A 19524-nucleotide genomic window follows, 5' to 3' on the forward strand; every position below is an offset into this window, starting at 1 on the left:
CGGGGACGGCTAAGCGCATCACATGCCTTTATCGCCGGCTGTCGACGGAGAGCCTCCTCCCCTTGGGCACCTTGAGGGAAAAATGGGAGGCGGACCTGGGGAAAGAGATCCCGGAGTCCACATGGTCCACGCTGGTGCGGAGGGCATGGAAGGGGACGAGGAATGCCAGGTTCCAGTTAGTCCAGTTTTTTACACTACACAGAGCGTACCTGACACCGGCCAAGATCCTACAATATTTCGGGGGAGCGCACTCTCAGTGCCCGCGGTGCGGGGTGGACAGTGCGGACTTTCGACACATGTTTTGGGCCTGTCGGCAATTGGGCGACTATTGGGAAGCGGTGGTAGATTGCTTGAACCAGGTCACGGATCGCTCCATTGATCCGGAGATGGGGACCTGCTTGCTGCTGTGGTTCCCCCACACTCGTCGCACGAAGATCACGAGCAAATTTTATGATCTAGGGCTGATACTGGCTAAGAGGGAATTGACTCTGCACTGGAAATCCCGGGGGGGACCCAGCTTCCTGCGTTGGAGGGCAGCCTTGGCGCGTTGGGCGGGGGCCGAGGGCACGCTCAGGGTGCAACTGGCTCTCCGGCGAGAGGACGAGAAAGCGCTAGCGACAGCCCGGGCATGGGAGGCGTTGGTGGTAGAACTCCAGGGGTTGATGTCTGAGTCGGGGAAAGGAGGGAATGGGTCTGATGGGGAGGTGGTAGTGGGGAGTGGGGAGTAGTTGAGGTGGGATGGCGGGCCCTGACCGCCTATACTTTGGACTGGGCTAGTGGGAAGGTCCTGTTGATTTAGGGAGAGGTGAGGCCCCTGTATGGCCTTGACCAGGGGGAGGGAAAGCATCGAGAGTGGGAAAGGGGTAGTAGATGGGGGCACACTGACAGAGGGTGGGGGGGGGGAAGGGATTGGGTGGGACGGTTGAGTGGAAATGCTGGTAAATGTGGGTATTTCCGGAATGGGTGGGGGGTGAGAATTGATTGTTGTATTGATGTGTTGGAAAAATAATAAAAAAATGTTTCAACAAAAAAAAAGCAATGGGTCTTCTTGATAGTCACAATTCTCCCTTCGAAAGCCACCCCATGATCTCCATTACTCCATGACTGCATGTAATGCGCAACCCAACATGAAATTATCTCCACATCTACCTCGTGTCTTTGTAGTATATGCTAACTGCTTGCTCATTGTGTTCCTAAGTGTAGGTCAGGATTACTCCCACCTCAAGTCAATCATTTAATTTTCTCTTAGTAGTTTGAGTGGAGATCTAGGCTCTTGTTTTCTCTTCAGGTGACAAAAACCCTTCTTCATGTTACCACAGTAATATTTTCCATTTGGGACACCGTGTAGCTGTCTTGGAGATTTTAGGTGTACCACATAATTATTGTCTTTACTATTGCTCTCAAGAGCATTGGTTTCGTTCTGATAGCTCATGAATTGAGCACATGTTGATATCTGTGTGTGGCAGGTTTTTTTTTTGTGTGTGCATATTTATATAGCGCGAACTCGACCCGAATGTATTGGAGCGCTTTACACGAGCACTGTATTTACATTACACGTTCAGGCATGGGGAGATTAAGTGATTTGCCCAGAATCACAGGATGTTGACGCGACCCCGGGGCTCGAACCCTGGTTTCCAGCACCAAAGTCGGTAGTCTAGCCAACGCACCACATACCCACCCCGGGCAACAGGTTTGTTGTTGAGATTTCCTGGAAGCAGGTTTCAATCAAGGTCAACTCAGCATATCATACTTTTGAGGTTAATGAAATAAATAACAGGAACGTTCAGTGTGAAGTGGTTTGGGTTTAAGCGCTGTATAAAATTCAAATTATTATTATTTTTGTTGTTATTGTTTATTATTACACCCGAGAGCTGAGTTCAACATTTTGGCTCTGCGCATTAACTCATGGTAGGTTCATGGTTATTCACTCTCTTACCAAGGCTTGACTGGGTTGCAGGTTGACTTTGGATTGCTGTATCTAATCGCCCATCTTCTTTTCCAGCACACAGTCCACAGTGTTGACTATCAACCCACCACTCCTTGATAAAAACTGAACAGCTTTCAGAATGAAGGTTCAAAGACTGTTTAAGACCACCGTCTTTGAGGTACATCTCTTTAGGCAAACAGGGTATATTGAAATACACGGTCAAACTACCCCTGGAATGCCATTTTCAGGTTTTTCAAAGTCTCATTAAACGGTACCAACAGTATGTCACCCTGAATTATTCCCACATGGCTTTCATGCATCTCTACATGAAACTCCCCCGTCTAATCTGACAAGGAAACGCGTGCTTGTAAAAGTGCAAGTCTCTGACTGATCAGAGAAGTCATTGACCTTCTACTTGCAATCATAATTTCAGTTTTAGAATATCTTCAATGCACACTTCCTCTAGTGTTTCATTCTCTTACTGATTCCTGCATTATATCTTGTGGAACTTCCATCTTTGTTTAGCTCATATGTATGGAATATGACAGAAGCCGGGTCCGCCTTCCAGTGAGCACCTTCCCAATCAAGACCAAAACCCTTTAGACTCAAAGGTTGAAAACTCATTTGTGGACTTGTTCTTTACCTGCATTTGAATACTCGGTTTCAGCATTTTTCTACTCATACCTCAAGGATGGCACACACCTCACTACCCTGTGTAGCTATTTCTGAGATTGGCTCAGACGGCACAACCCTGTACAGCACTCTCCTACTTTTTGGCTAGGTTCGTGTTTTAAAGATACCATCCATGGGGGCGTGGCCAACCGGGCAGCGAAATGGCCGCTCTGTGAGCGAGCTCCGCCGGCTGCACTTTTAAATCCTGAATTAATCCTACCCAAACACGCGAAAAGTCCCGTATTTTGAACCGGAGGGTGTCGCACACCGAGAAGCGCTGCTGTCGATCGTCCGAGGACAGCTGGTGGCCGCGGAGCCGAGCTGTGCCCCTGTCTTCCCCGCCCGCGTGGATCCTCTGGTGAGCGCCCGCCGCTGAGTGAGCTGGGGACGGCTGGCTGCGGCTGCGCGAGGCCGGTGCTGTGCGGGCCTGGGGTGAAGCGGCCGGCTTCTCCCACGGACCGGGAGAGAGTAGAAGAGAGGGGTCCGTCGCCGCGGGAGCGACACCATCTGGGGTCCCGGCCGCTGTGCCCCGTCTGCCGCGCTGTGTGGAGCGCTGCCGGGCCGGCCTGCACCCGGCCTTGGAGGGAGACTGCCCGGGCGGCGCGGGCGCCATCTTGTAGACATCGGTGGAGGCAGCCGAGAGACTGACCTGTACGGCGCCTGGTGATCACTAGCCGACAGCTTGGCCCGCGCCCCTACACACCTGCTGAGGGGGTGGCCTGTACCTACTGCACAGTTCCTGTACTGGGCCTGGAGACTGGCGACTTGCAGACGCGGCCTGATCGCGCTGAGGGCGGCTGGGCCGTGGCGATCGAGCTCCGGTGGACACCTGCGGAAAACGGAGGGGAAGGCAGAGTGACCATATGCGGCGCCACGGGTGAGCGTCAGTTGGACTGCACGGGGCCCATCACACCACACCCGCGCTGCACTGCGAAGAGGAGGCAGACGAGACCTGGCTGGCGGGCGTGCTTGCTCGCTGTGCTCCAACCGAACTGAGGCCAGAGGGGTGCAGAGGAGACGGGGAGGCTGCACCCCGAAGGTGGACCCCGGCACGAGAGGCGCTGGCCGGGAAGCGCTGCCATACCGGACTGCCCCAGCGGTCAACTCCTTGCAGGAGACGGTGACAGGCCAGTCGCCATGGGAGGGAAAAACGAGGCGAAACAGTCCCGGCTCACATTTGAGCACAAACGCCAGGCCAAGCAGCAGGCGGCGGACCTAGAGGCGGCGGAATCTTCATCGCGGGGGTCGGGGCCTGAAGGTGAATACCGCGCGCTGATGCTCGAGGTGAGGTCTAGCCTGAAGAGTATTGATGCGAAATTGGACGCCATGGCCTCACAGCTGGAATCAGTCAAGCAACAGGTGGACTCGCATGAATCACGGCTTGACAGCCTGGACAACGAACGCACTGAATGCTGTGAGTTTAGACAGGAGACCAAGCAACACCTCTCGTTTGTGGATAAGGAACTGGCGTTCCTCAGGGCCAAGACTGATGATTTAGAGGCCAGGTCCCGCAGATCCAACATCCGCATCACTGGCATCCCGGAGACGACGAGCATGGGCAAGATGGAGCTCTATGTGTCGGAGCTGCTCCACGAGCTCTTTGATCCGGCGCTCTCCCCGATGTTCGCGGTCGAGAGGGCACACCGGTCGCTGGGGAAGAAGCCGCCAGTGGGGGCGGCGCCGCGCCCGATCCTGGCTAAGATCCTGAACTTTCACGACAGAGACCTTATCCTACGCCTTGCACGTGAAAAAGGGAAAATCGAACATAAAGGCAACCACATCTCCTTTTACCCGGATTTCACCCCTCTGGTGCAGGCTGCCCGGAAGGAATTTCTGCCTGCCAAAAAGTTGCTCCTACAGGCTACCATCCCATATGCACTGTTATATCCAGCTAAGCTGAAGGTGACATATGAAGGCACAACTCACTACTTCACCGAGGCAAAGGAGGCGTTGAAGTTCGCTAAGCGGCTCGGTGGAGCTGCGGCTAGACGCACGTCGCCACGTGCGGAGCTGGTAGAAGATCGCCTGAGTGACAATGATTGACCGGGACGTGAGTAGGTGGCCAGGGCCAGCCATGCTGTTCAATGTGGGTTTTGCGAGGTGGGTTGTTCGCTTCCCGCCGGTGATCGTTCCGGTGGGCTAGATTCGGGGTTCCGGGGAGCCGAGTGAGGCCTACCCCTGGTATGTGCGATTTAACTCCAGAACTGTGACTCCTCGACAGGACAAGGGACTCGGATGTGTTCTGGGTTGCTTATGTTGCAGCCACCCTGTGAAAGCGGGGGAGTACGTTTGGTGCACCACGCCCCGTGGGGTATCTCCCATTGTTTGCGGGTAACATGTGTACATGTGTTTTGCGTGTACATGTTGGGGATCGTTCACAACCTGTTTGGGGGGTTGGTGAGGGTGGAGGGCGGCGGGGGAAGTTGGGTTCGTTGCAGTTCAACATGTTAAGGCACGATGGATACGATTTTTGGCATTTTCACACACTGAGGACACACACGGGGCACGGACTATACACTGGGCTGGCGGCACGGTGCAGAGGCGAGGGCGTAGAAACACCACATGACTGATAGGGAGACGACCGTTAGGTTATTGACGTGGAACGTTAGAGGGCTTGGGGACTACAAAAAAGCTCGACTGATGCAGGGGTATCTCGCCCGACACAAGATAGATATCTGCTTTCTGCAGGAGACGCACCTTTCCTCCTCTCCCTCACACAGGTTGAAACACTCACGGTGGGCAGGGGTGTACTCCGCTGTTTATTCAAATTATGCAAGAGGGGTGGCAATACTCATACGGGCCGGGCTGGATTGGAAGGAACATCACACTGTATTGGACAAGGAAGGCCGCTATGCTATCACACACGGGGTGCTGCAGGGGAGGGAGATTGTACTAGCTGCAGTGTACGGACCTAACATTGATGATCCCGGTTTCTTCAGGGAATTATGGGCTCAGGTTGTGTTACGGGATTGTTCCACTATCATTCTAGGCAGGGATTTTAATGTGGCACTGGTGGACGCAATGGACCGTCGGGGGGCGGGTGGACCGACCCACATCAGAGCGCGACAAGTCATTTCAGATATCATGGCCGAGGGACTGCTGTCGGATATATGGAGAGATAGGCACCCCGCTGATGCTGTGGGAACTTGCATAACGAGCCAGCATGCGGCATGGTCCCGGCTGGATTACTGGCTGGTCTCGCCGGAGGTGGCGACCTGGGGTGTTGAGGTGGACATTCAAGCACGGTCACTATCGGATCACGCCCCCTGCTTGCTGGAGATCCGCGTACCTGATGCCCCTACCCGCGCGTTCTCCTGGCGACTACCCCAGCACGCGCTCACAGACTCTGCTTTCACAGAAGAAATTAGGGAGGACATTGTGAAGTATTTTGAAACCAACACGGGGTCAGTGGCTACCGAGGCGTCCCTTTGGGACGCCTTTAAGGTGGTGATTAGAGGTCAGTGCATTTCCAGGCAGGCCGGGGTTCTCAAGGCCATCCGCGGGATCCTGAGCAGATTGGAGAGGGAGCTACGGGACTTAGAGGTACGATTCTGTGCTGACCCGTCGCCTCTACTGGCGACCCAAATGAAGGCCAAACTCCTAGAGTTCGAAACCGAGGCGCAGCGTGAGGTAAAATTCCTGGGTAAGCAGGCGGAGGCCCGTCGGTACGGGGAGGGAGATAGGCCTAGCAGGACCCTGGCGCGGCTGATTTCCCCGCGCGCGCAGTCCCACTTCATCGCCTCCATACAAGACATGGGGGGTGAGCTCCGGCTCGGGCACGACGCAGTCTTGTCTGCTTTTGCCCAGTTCTACTCCTCCCTGTACACTTCTAAACAGACCACGGTTCCTGGGTCCCTAGACGCCTTCCTCGACTCGATCGCCCTTGTTTGGTTTAGCGACCACCACCGCCGCTACATGGATGTCCCGTTCACCGCCCGTGATGTGGCGCAAGTGATAAAGAGCATGCCCGCGCATAAAGCCCCTGGCCCGGACGGCCTGACCTCCACCTTCTATAAAACATACGCTGACGAACTTGCCCCCAAGCTCCTTTCGGTATTTGCGGATGCCCAGGAGACTGGCTCCCTGCCGGACTCGATGCGAGAGGCACTCATAATCACGCTGCTGAAACCAGACAAGGATAGCCAGCTGCTGGACTCGTACCGTCCGCTCTCACTTATTAACGTGGACGTCAAAATCTACGCTAAACTGATAGCAGACAGGCTGCAACCCCTGTTGCCGATGGTGGCGCTGCCCGACCAATCGGGGTTTATCCCCGGCCGCGCCACGTCACACAATTTGAGAACGATATTCTCTGTCCTGCATCACCTACACCCCTCTGTACAGGCGGCGGTCGTTTTCCTAGACGCAACGAAAGCGTTTGACTCGCTAGAGTGGCCCTACCTTTTTAGGATTCTTGGGAGAATGGGATTTAGTCCCCTCTTCATCAACCTGATACGGCCCCTGTATGCCGCTCCAAGAGCACGGGTGCGGGTGAATGGACTGATCTCACAGCCTTTTGGCATATCACGCGGGACCAGGCAGGGGTGCCCGTTGTCCCCTCTACTGTTTGCCATTGCCATGGAGCCTCTAGCGGCTCGGGTCCGCCAACATCATACCGCCCGGGGTATAGGCTTTAGCTCCCGCAGCCTGCTGATCTCCCTGTACGCGGACGATGTGACGTTATATGTCACCAATCCAGCCGAGAACCTGAGCCCGCTTCTGAGGGAGTTTGTGAGGTTCGAGGGACTGGCCGGTGTGGCGATCAACTGGTCCAAGTCGGTCGCGTTCCCCCTGACGGATGCCACACTGGAGGTAACTTCAGATTATCCCCTGCGCTGGGAGACTGACTCGGTCAAATACTTGGGGGTCTGGATTAGCCGTAGCCTGAACGACTTGTGGTTGCTGAATTTCGGCAGGGCAGTGGACTGGCTGGAAGGGAAAGTTGAACTCTGGAATAAGCTCCCCCTGTCTCTGGTCGCGCGGATTGCCCTCGTAAAAATGGTGGTCCTCCCTAAGTTTTTATACCTATTCGTGAATGTACCCTTGCCTCTGACGACGCATTTTCACACACGGGTGCGTTCACTTCTGTTGTCGCTGGTTTGGGCTGGGGGCCAGGCTCGATCCTCCTGGGCGCTGCTCACTCTCCCGTTGCGACAAGGCGGACTGGGGGCCCCGGACATGGCATTATATGCGCTCTGCGCGCAGGCGCAGTTTCTACACTTCTGGGTGTTCCCCACACCTTACCAACCGCATATCGCAGTAGAGACGGCGGCCGCTGCTCCCTTACCCCTGAGTGTGGCAGTATACGGAAAGCCATCCCGCCCCACCGGAGATGTGGACACGGTAGCCCTGCTCCGCTGGTCATGGCGGGAGCTGAGACGGCGGGCGCGACTCCCCCTCCTGTATGCACCGGCCGCCCCCCTGAGGGGCAACCCTTTGCTTCCCTGCCTGCTTGATAGAGGGGGGCCTGTGGTGGTCAGAGGAAAGACGCTGCGCACTTTTGCTGATATTTACCCGGAGGGCACCTTCGGAGTTCCGGCGGTGGGAGAGCCGGACTCGCAGGAGACCTTTAGTGATCTCTTTACCCTACACCAGCTACGAGAATCCTGCAAAACGCTGTGGCCGCAATTCCCGGAGGAACCCCCACAACTTCAGGCATTACAAAACTTACTCTCGAGAGCTTCCCCCAAAAAACTGGTGTCCCGGCTCTACAACTGTATGCAGGAGCAGGCCCCAGTGGTTGTACCTACCTCGCTCACTGTGTGGAACGAGGAACTAGAGACCCCTTTGCCTGAAGAGCAATGGGCCTTCTGTTGTGGGCAGCTGAAGGAACTATCCCCTAACTACAGGCTGCGCCTGGTTCATTTCAAGTTCTTGCACAGGTATTATCGCACGCCGCGCTCGCTGCACCGTATGGGCCTGAGGGAGGATGACAACTGCTGGAAGTGTGGGGCCGAGCGGGCCTCTTTCCTGCATGTGGCATGGAGCTGCCCGCGCCTGGAGGAATACTGGGTGCAGGTCTTCACGGCCATAAATCAAATCCTTCACAGAACTGACGCGCCGTCGCCACTTCTGGGGCTGTTGGGTTGTGTCCAGGCTACCCCACCAAAGACCAGGAAACTACACGCGCTACTGCTCCTCTATGCTAAAAGACAAGTGGCGGTGCGCTGGGGCCGTAAATCCGTGCCCAAGTTTACGGAATGGGTGAGAGATGTTACATACGGCAATGCGCAGCTAGCATACTACTGGGAGATGATGCCGACCGCTTCCCGTCCGAGGGATATCTGGGAGCCCTTTCTGCAGTGGTCCCGGGAGGGGGCGGGTTCCCCCGATTCTCCACGTTCCCTGGCGGGGGCAGTTTCAGACGACATGGGTTGAGGGGGCTGGGGGATGGGCGGGGTTGGCCTGGTACACTGGGCTCTAGCCTACTTGACAGCTGCCAGTGGTGGACTAGGTGTGCATGCTCTGAGACGGGGGGTGGGAGGGGCGGGGTGCTTCGCCCTGCCGGGCCGGACAATGGGCCGGTAGGGGATATGGCTGGGACCGCGTGGGTCGCGTCACACCTGGGTCCGATGCCCACTAAGGTTCGTCACTGCTGTGTGCCGCCTGCTATATAGTGCCCCCTTTGTAGACATCACTTCTGTATTGCCACGTGTGTACTGTTTGTGCGCTGCTGATTTCCATCTGTACCAAAGTTCGTGTTAGTTTTGGTTCTGTAAAAAAATGTATTTGGGTGTTATATGAAAACTGAATATTGCATTCACGTTGATTTACAGTGCTTGATATATTCGGACATAGCCCGCAACAGTGGGCACTTGCAGCACCTTTAACTGTATTGTCATTTACTTGCTGACCTGAATAAACAAATAAAAAAAAAAAAGATACCATCCATACATACCTATGTAAAAACCACTTCTGAATTTGGGAGGCCACTAGTTAAGGTGCTTCTAACCGCTAACTCCAACATAACCACCTTGCTCTTTGTCACTTTTTGAACTTTAATGGCACCCCTAGAATGGCTTGTGACCATCGTCCTGGTGTTCTGCAGTGGGTTTGATCTTTAGGAACATGTCCTCCTTCCTCAATATCTATTATTGATCCAAATGTGATGCAAATCCCAGTTGCTCAGCATTAACCAGGTTCAGCAATTCTTCATATGACTTAATGCATTCCCATTCACCCCTGCATTTAGATTCACCACTCTTGAGATATCCATGCCTCAGTCTTCCTGTATCATTTTAGCAATTGCTCAGTAGTCTCTGGGAACCAACACGGCACCACTTTTACATGCAACTGTAAGAATATTGAATCCCCAGGATCTTGCTTCTGAAATCAGACCTTACTGGGTACTTAGCAGTGGTTCGGCATTTTATTGTCTTCTGCGGGTCATTTAGTGCTCTTTATCTTATCACCCTGAACCCAGGTGTGAGGACTATTTGTTCTTTCTGGATACATTCCACAGGAAGGTCTGTGACTCGAAGTCCTGCTTTCTAAGGCCAGTTTAACCTTAACTCCTCCGTGCCTTTTGTAGCTGTGACTGACTCAAAATTAAAGCAAACGTGTTAACTGCAAGGCCCTGCAGGAGGGATGCCTGGCCAAATGGAGCCTGAAAACTATAACATTTTCAATGGCAATTCCTATGAGTTCCAGAGCACCTCACAATCTGGTGTCCTTGCCGTAGCTGCACTCTTCCAACTCCTTTATTGAATGGCAGAAACTACATCGTTTTAGACTGCCGCTCTCATTTATAAATGCTGCTTTTAAGGTGGACGGCTCCACTCTTTACCCAGGATTTGAAAAAGAGAAAAGTTTCTCCCTCACTAAGATGGTATCTAGACAGGCCCCTCTTGCCAGCTCAAGGTAGCCAATTTTTATATGGCCTCAACCTCATGCCAGAATACAAATTCGGATCCCTTCACTCCTTTTACACTAGTACCGCAAGTAAGAAAACTGGTGCTAGTTGTTAACCCATTGTCTCTATCTCCCCTCATATGAACCTACTCCTAAAGAACATATCTTGCCAGTTAAAGATTGTAGTTCCACTCGTGCACATCTTCTCATTCCCGACCTGTTGCCCTCTCGGAAATGAGATCCGCAGAGATCAGTTGAGGCTTTTACAAATACGTTTAAGCAAGCTTTGTTGCCTTCAAATCCAGGTAGCCTGGATTAGTTTGGTCTTACATATGTAGGCAGCTCACCAGCATAGCACTGTAATGGCTTGTTTTACCCTCTGTAATCAGGACTACACTCCCAAGAGGAAAAACAAGCATTGGCATAGCCAATAGGTCTCGCCTTTGGGACCTTATAAGTGTTTAGCCATGCAACAGTTACAATACTTATAAGGTCCCAAAAGCGAGTGCGGCCGCGAAAGTGAAAGTGATCGCGATCACGATCAAACATCAAAGCAGCCGTGCGGCAGCGAAAGTGAGAGTAATCCCGGTAAAGCACGGCGCGCGCGCCCGCACACATGCACTGTAGCTCTAGGCTGGCCTGGTAGCACTATTTGGAGCCCTCTCAATAAGTCTCGCCAGACCAGTGCATACGCTGGGTCAGGCGAGACCTACACGCCCGCGCACATGCACTGTAGGTCTAGGCTGGCCTGGTAGCACTTTTTGGAGCCCTCTCAATAAGTCTCGCTAGACCAGCGCATGCACTGGGTCAGGCGGGAGTAACAGAAATGGAGAACTTCACACACTCTTCCACCCATTCCACCTATACCGTCCGAGTAATAGGTCCAGATCTGTAGCATCACCATTGATGTGCTACAACAAGACAATTAACTATTTTTGCTGCCTCACCTGAAGAGATTTATAGTTTATTGACATTAATTTTGCAACGAGTAAAAGCAATGGTTACATGAAATAAAGGTGCTTCATTTAAAAATCTATTCTGTTTTTTATTTTTTTATTTTTTTAATATATTAAAAAATAATGCACCAGGAATGAGAATTGTCTATTCTTTTTCACTCCTGAAGAAAAAGTTTACCCTTAATTTTCAAAACTGAGAGGAAAATAATTCCACTCAAAGCCTTACCTGGGACTCTGCCTGCGACTCTGACTGATTTTTCACTGTCTTGGAAGACAGTGAAAAGGTTCTAAGGTACAAGAAGCAGAGTATTTAAATGCTTGAAATTCAAGAATACAAATATGACTATGTGATGGTAATTATGACGACCTTTCAGAATCTTCACATTGCTCCTTGTGCTTCAAATTGAATGGTGAACCATTTTTAATTCCATACGGTAGGTGAGTTTAGCACTTAGGTCAGTCCTGCAATACAATACACCATAACTCGTCACTATAGACTAAAATATGCCGTCAATCAGAACACACCCACCAATCCATTCATGTTAAGGCAAAATGGAAGAGGATTTGTAAGAATATTTTGTATTTGAGATAAGTGGAACGCCGCTGAGTATGGTTCTGGCCCTATCCATCCTAGCTACCTTCAAGAACCATTTGAAAAATATTGCTAGTTCTCCATTGTCTGCCTTCAGTGTTGCTCACTCTTCCCTCAGTATCACTTATAGGGACCCTTCTATCTACAGTGCAAGTAGTGGTTCTAAGACATTTTTAGGTCTCGCCTGGCGAACGCAGCGCGAAGCGCTCTCGCCAGCAAGATCTATTGTTGCTGACTTGCCTCGGAAGTGGGACAGGAGATGGGCACGCGCAGGCTCTTGGCGGATTTGAGTTGGTGTACGCGCTTACAGCCACGCGGCGTGCACATCTCCTGTCCCCCTTCCCTCGTAAGTCAGCATGCAGTTTCACTTTCGTGAACATTCACTCGTTAAAAACGCAGCATTTGGGCATCCGCAGGGCTTTTGGCGCTTGCATGTAACGTGTACAGCTGGTGCTTGGTGCCGTGTTAATTAGGCTCGAGGCAGTAGTTTCTTTGTGAACGCGCTCATAAAGACTCGGGCCCCTCTCAATTCCTGAACTATGGCTATGGCGCAGCGGTAAAAATACAAGAACCACACCAGAGAGGTACGATGGACCTGCGCCACCTGTACCTTGGTACCCACATGCTGCAGTAATTACCTAGCCCTCGAACTCCAGTGCTCGCGCCCCTTGCGCCATTTCAATGTGTACATATTAACAGGTTCGAGCCTTATGCGCGCTCCGTCATACTACATGCCGCGCTATATCCGCTAATAGCGAACGGGAGGGTTGGTGCTCAGGGCGCCCTATACTGCCTTCTTCATTCAAGCGTAAACAAGCGGGCCCATTCCTTTTTAGCGCTGGGAGCTAGGCGATTTGCCCAGAATCACTGGATGTTTGAGGGTCGGTGCCGAGACTCGAACTGGATTCCCCAGCTTCAAAGTCCCACGCTCTAGCCATTATGTTGTGTTGCTCTACACAACGCGTGTAGTGTGCCTTGCACCCCTAGGCCGTCGCGCTATCACCCCCCCTAGGGACATGATAAAGGATCTGTGATCCCGGCTGTCAGGAAACCCGGTCTGGCTGAAGGGGGAAGCGAGGAGAGAACTCGCGGGCAGTCTTGCCCGAGTGTAATCCAAAGCGGGCCAGCCACCCCCATCGCTGGCTACCCTGGGGCAGTCCCCGGGCAGCTAAACATATCGGCATGAGCCCCCGGTCCTAGTGCCTGGTAGGCAAACCACTAATGCAAGCGCAATTCAAAGCAACAACGAATATTTCGCAGTCGCTGGGCCGGCATGTACTCCCGGGAAGACCCGCTGGTCATCTTGTACTCCGACTCGGCCTGCTCTCACCTGCTGAACTCCTGCAGCGCCTGCTTCGCCGAGTTCTACGCCCCCTGCGCCAACAAACACACACGCACCAGCCGCCCTCAGCCAGTGCATGCGTATCCCTCAACGCGCGCATGGCGTGCTTTCGCTTTCCCTCCCTCCGGCGTTTCAGCCCACGCTCAGGTTCTCCCGCCCGTTGAGGCCCCCTCTCTTCCTCCCTCGCAGCTCTCTCCCCTCCTCTCCCTGCCTCCTCTTCGACCCCCTTTTGTCTTACTCCCTGCCCTTTGAGTCACCTTCCTCCCCCCTTTGACTACCTAGTGCCTCTTCCCAGCGCAGCCACGCACTGCTCGGTGACCCTCGGCAGAGAGCAGCCCTCGCACGGCCACGAGGATGGAGAACACACTGCTGCTCAAGATGCTCCTGCTGGCGATCCTTACCGGTCAGCTGAGGCTGCGCAGGAAGGTGGGTGCCCCCGGCAGACACCCTCCCCACCCCCTCCTGGCATGTGAGAGTGATCGGCCGAACACCCCCTGCTGGCATGTGTGAGTGTGAACGAGCCTGGCACACCCCTGCTGGCATGTGTGAGTGAGTGTGAACGAGCCTGGCACACCCCTGCTGGCATGTGTGAGTGAGTGAGTGTGAACGAGCCTGGCACCCCCCTGCTGGCATCTGTGAGTGAGTTGGATCGAGCCTGACACCCCCCTGCTGGCATGTGTGAGTGCGTGTGGACAAGCCTGACACCCCCTGCTGGCATGTGCACGTGATCGGCCTGACACCCCGTGCTGGCATGTGTGCGTGAGTGTGAAGGAGCCTGACCCCACCCTGCTGGCGATCCTTACCGGCCAGCTGCGGCTGCGCAGGAAGGTGGGTGCCTCCGGCCTGACAGCCTCTCCTCCCCCTGCTGGCATGTGTTTTGTGATGGTATTGTGTATCTTTATTTTCAGCGTGGTCCGCTTTCAGTGCGGTCCGCCTTGGTCACGCTTGTCTTTTCATATTATCAGAGCTGGTTGTAAATTGCATTAACTGTTCTCTTGACTCTTCGTAAATGAGGTGCCATGGCGGCGGTACCTGCCCATTGATCGCTCGCCTTGCACCCTGGCATGGCAATTCGCAGCATGACCGGACTGAGAAATCATAAGGGGGTGTCCCGCCCAAACAGCCCATCTGAAGCTACGTACCTGCATTTACATTTAGTAAAAACATAATTTTCGGTCGATTTTACCATTGCCAGCACCTCTAAATGGGCCAAGTCCATAATGTAATCTTTTTGGCCGCCTTTGTGTGTGAATTCCCTTCTAGCTGAGTGTGCGGGTTTGTGTATTTCTTTAAAAGTGCATGGGCATGGATGTCTGTGCCACTCTATCTAAGTCAATCTGGGTGTGCGTGCGTAAGGCTTTTATGATTAAGATCTAAGAATCCGCCTCGGGCACCACACAACCCCTTCGTTAACGCCTTTCACAGCGCAGCAGTAAATGGAACAAAAATTTCTTGGAAACCTACACGCGTCCCCGGGCGATTCAGGCTGGGTCAGTACTGCCAGCATTCAGCTTTTTGTTTCGTTTCTTTAATTGAATTTAAATATATTAATCAGCAGTTGAATTAAAAAGACATCCTGTGCATTTGAAGGCCGCAATCACTGGAGGAATGCCTGGCCCACCTTTCAACGCAACCACGGCACAAGTTTTCACGTTTTACAAATTATTTATGATTAATTATTTTGTTATTATGCAACAATACTGTATCCTGCCGTCGAGATGGAGAGAGTAACTGAAACATTTTGCGAATGTTCGACCTGGCACCCCGTCACCCTGAGGTTAAGCAATTGTTTGGCATTGGAGTCTGGAGCTTGTTGCTTTCTATTGAGAGTGATTTTTGTGTTCATCGTTATTTTTGTGTAGCTGTCTGTTGGCAATAGGCCTCGCATTACTAAAAATTAGAGCTATTGGTGTTGCATTATTATTTGCAACGCCAAAAGCTCAAACTTTTACTAATGCGAGACCTATTGCATTGCAAATGCTTGTTCTTATTGCATTCTCTCATTTCAATTCTTGTCCTATTCATCATTGACCTCCATTGACCTTGGGATTGATACTGTCTTGTAACCAGCACTATAAAGCTATGTTTGCAGTATCCAAGGCTTAGTAATGCAGGAAATAAATGCAGGCTACTGGCCAGGTTGTATTATATCCAGGCAGATTGTGGTAAACCAGGTTTAAAGTTAGCAAAGTGAGTTGTTGTATCTAAGAAGAGGTATTCCAGAAGGGACAAAGAATATGAAATCTTATTGCAGGCACACACAAAATACTTCCATGTTGCTCAAAGCGTCTGTCATATTTGCACTGTGGTTCAGCACAACAGGTGGGAAGAAAAAAGACACCCAGTGTCGCTGGAAGGAGATCAGCATTGGAGCTCTTGATATTGTCTTCTTGCCAACACTTGATGTAATATCGAAAAGCAAACAAAAAAACACACACACACCCTACCCCCCAAGATGGCAGAAAAAAAGACATATGGAAATGCTGGTCTTTTTGTAAGAAGTAATGCTTGTGCTTACGGTTGACGTTCTCAGGAGGCAGGCTGGCTCCTAATAGGACTCCACCCAACGTAAAATGCTTTATTTCGCACAAGCATCTTTTTTTCAAGACTCTACTGCTACATGGCATAATAATGTGCAGCAAATGAACCTAGTCACAGATTAAAGCTTAAAAATTATTGTTACAGATACGTAACTTGTTGAAACCATGATTTAATCCATGTGACTATCCCAAGGTCTTGGGTCACTTCTGTTGGACTAGCATACCTAGTCAATTGGACTAGCACACCTGAAAACGATGATGCATACCAGCAACGCCTGGGAGGGAACCATGCTGGCCCGCTCACATGGAGTGGTCTGGCAGCCATGCTCAGTCTTGGGCACCTTGAAGCTATTGTCACCAGGATAAAGATGTAAAGAAACATAAACAAACTGGTGGGTTCTTGAAATTCCTATACCTGTTCACTCCTGTCATTACTGCGAGATTATCTAAAGCACCACTTCTAGTATACAGATTGTTCTTTCCTTTCTTTAAACAGGTTTAAAAGTCATCCGCTGCTGCAACTACTGCGAGATTGTTGGTTCCATCAAGGGGGAGAAGAAGTTCAGAGGGGCGCACTGGCATTGCTATTGCTGCCGCAATGGGTTCAACCGCCGGGACGAGGCCATCAAACATTACAAGACCCACTTCAGGAACCCTCACACTACCTTCCAGATCCAGGTCACCCAGGTGAGAGGTGTGTTCAGTGTACAACAAGACAGGTGTGCACTTCGTCATGAGGCAGGTGACTGCACCATTAGAGATGGAAGGGCCTTGCACTGAAAAAGAGAGAGAGAGAAAAAAAAAAAGAGTATCTCCTTGCACATGTCTAATGGGTGTTTTTTATGAGTGTTCAGTGCAGTATGAAGGCGGTTGTGCACTGTAGTGTTAAACTGGTTTCCTGTTTGCCACTCATTAATAGCAGTGCTATGTGAAATTGATGTAGTAAGTATTAGTAAACCCAACTATCCTCCTTTTGTCACCCACTGAAGGATGAAAAGTTGCATTTGCTTGACTGTGATGAAAAGACTACACATATAACGCAGACTTGTCTTGGCAGCAGGTATATTATCTAGTGGTATAACCTGGGACATAAGGCAACACACGTATCTCTGCAGCAGGCACACTAACACCTTAGCTGTGTTACATGGATTGAAACTTGAGACATGCAGCTTACACATAGATGTCAACACCAGTGGCTCTAACCACTGGACTAACTATTTGGAATTAAAATTTAGAATGCATCGATTACAAATAAATCCCCAAGATGTGCTCAGTTCCTTGAGATAACCAACCACGACATTTTATATTTTTTTTTTAAAGCATACAGCACACTGGGTGTTTCACTAGTGCTGGGCGGATTCTTTGCTATTATCCACAGTGCTTCATACAGACTTTTTGGAGAATGCAGACTCAATAGTCTGTTATTATTATCAACTATAATGCAGAACTTTCACCCACAGGGTTACTTACAACTGGTCATAGCAGACGGATGCAGTACTGATCGAGCAGAATTAATATAATGATATGACCATGTCATCAATTAACTGCTGAAGTGAAGCAGTTTAGATGTGACCCACAGAGAGAAGGGAAATCCCTTTTGGTGTTTAAGAGCAAGAAAGGAAAATACCCACCGAAGAGTCATTGGAATGTCTCAAGTTCAAGACAATCATTTTAACAACCTCTGAATGGTAAAAGCATGACCAGTCACGGGAGAGGTGCATTGTGAGGCCTGGTGGATATCTTTTTACAGATATTCTAGTGCATCCTCAAGTCAGAACAGAGTTGTTCTGTGAATGCCTCTATACTTGGTTATGGGTGAGGATAGATGCGCATTGTGGCAGTTCCTTAGCTATTCCAGTGTTGAAATAATGGTGCATGTTCTACAAACACCATGCATCATAGCATAAGCTGCCTAGGCAAATCACTGCGGCAGTGTCGTTCATGAGCTCTACCTAGATATCTGTGCATGACACACCACTGCATACTGCAAACCAGGAGAGAGGTGTATCTTGACATCTCTCTGTGTGGCTCCGTATACCAAAGGTCAGGACAGCATTCTTTGAGAGAAATGCAGATATTCATTTCTATGAAATGTATACATTTTGGTTTTTTTTCGCATACATCAACATTGGGACCCTGATGCATACTGCGAATCAGGATAGAAGTGCATTGTGTGACCCCTGAACATTCCTAAATATTGGTGTAAAGGTCCCTGCTCGGCTCTATGTTTGCTAAACTGGTTGGGACAGAATTTTGTCTAATTTAATCTGATGAAAGCACTTGTACAAGAAGCTCAAAAGCACTGCAATGTAAAATCATGTGCATGGGCTACCATTTGGAGTCAGTCCAGGAGGGGAATTGATATGCAGTATTAAAGGCTTAGGAAATGTTGAGAAGGGCCAAGATGGTGGCAATTCCTTATCTATGCTGAAGCATTCACCTCGCCGTCCTATAATGGGCGATTCAGTACCATGTCTTGGTCGAACACTGATCAGAATTGGGACCAGGCATGATTGATCACCTCAAAGGACAGATAAGTGTGACACAAAAAGTTCAGTTGTGTAAATAACTCATAAAAGGACAGTTGTGCATGTGAGGCACGAGTGGGTCTTTGTAGCCCCAAGCTTATAGTGACCCAACTGTGAGACTATGACCGATGAGTCTCAATATATTGTGGTTTTAAGTTTTCTCAATGTTGTTAGTGTCCCCCCTGGGATCCCAACACCCTGTGGCATAGAAATATTTTAACTACGACAAGCCCATTTTAAGATGTAGTCCCATAAATATGTATCTGAAGGACAGTGGAGAGCCAGAAAAACTGGACTGTTTTCCAGGCACTGCCTTCTGAAGTTCTTCCATTAACCACAGACACCAGCCATGAGCAGAAGAAGGCTCCAGGGGACCAGTCGATAGTTGAAAATGTTGATTTGCAAAAGTTTGTGGAAACGCCCTGTCTCCTCTATCCATCTTGACTTTCATAGTTTTGATGTTGTTGAAATCAGATTTTCTGAGCGACCTTAATTTTGGCTAATAGCTCTGAAAACTGGCTTGTATTTGCTTATTTGATGCCATAAAGTAATACTGGGTGGGGGGCGTGGTTTGGACGCCGAAGGAGATGGCGGCTCGGTGATTCTCTCTGCCCGTGCGACACACAAATGAGGGCAGAGGAACGGGCCTCACCGCTCCTCACCAGCAACGGAGGGCGGAAGATGTGAGCGGAAGGTGAGGAGGCCTGAGAGGAGAAATTTGGAGGCGTTTTGCTGCCGGGAAGCGGCCCGACCACGGCCTTAAGCGATCCGACCGATGCCTGTGAGGACTTCGGCAGACTACGGGACCGCGTGACGGGAGAGGTGTCGGCGGCTGGGCGGTCGTCGATGTGGAGCGAGGTCAGGTGTGAGGACTAACGGAACTCAGCCGTTGTAGGTGCTGGAGCGCACTTATGGTGATATGGAGGAGCTGCGAAGCGCGATGAACGGTCGTTGATGTATGTCGCATTGACAAAATGGCGGATGCCGCGACATGAAGGAGAGCCCTCGTGCTTCTGATGTGGCGTCTATGGGCCGCTTGAGTATCTCGAGCTATGTGCGTTCCGCGAGGGATGTGTGCCTACCCTGATGATGTGGGCTGTGGAGCTGTGAGACCGA

General features: G+C 51.1%; 1 protein-coding gene across 1 annotated transcript in view; it reads left to right on the top strand.

Moving 5' to 3' along the window:
- Nucleotides 1-19524, top strand: part of LOC146784075 (uncharacterized) — a 198520-nt gene that overhangs the window by 63294 nt on the left and 115702 nt on the right. The window contains exon 3 of the mRNA XM_085633889.1: nucleotides 16377-16567. Coding sequence (XP_085490015.1) covers nucleotides 16377-16567 — 191 coding nt within the window. The remainder of the gene's footprint in view (nucleotides 1-16376; nucleotides 16568-19524) is intronic.

Source organism: Triturus cristatus, chromosome 11, assembly GCF_964204655.1.
Source record: "Triturus cristatus chromosome 11, aTriCri1.1, whole genome shotgun sequence".
NCBI classification, from domain to species: domain Eukaryota; kingdom Metazoa; phylum Chordata; class Amphibia; order Caudata; family Salamandridae; genus Triturus; species Triturus cristatus.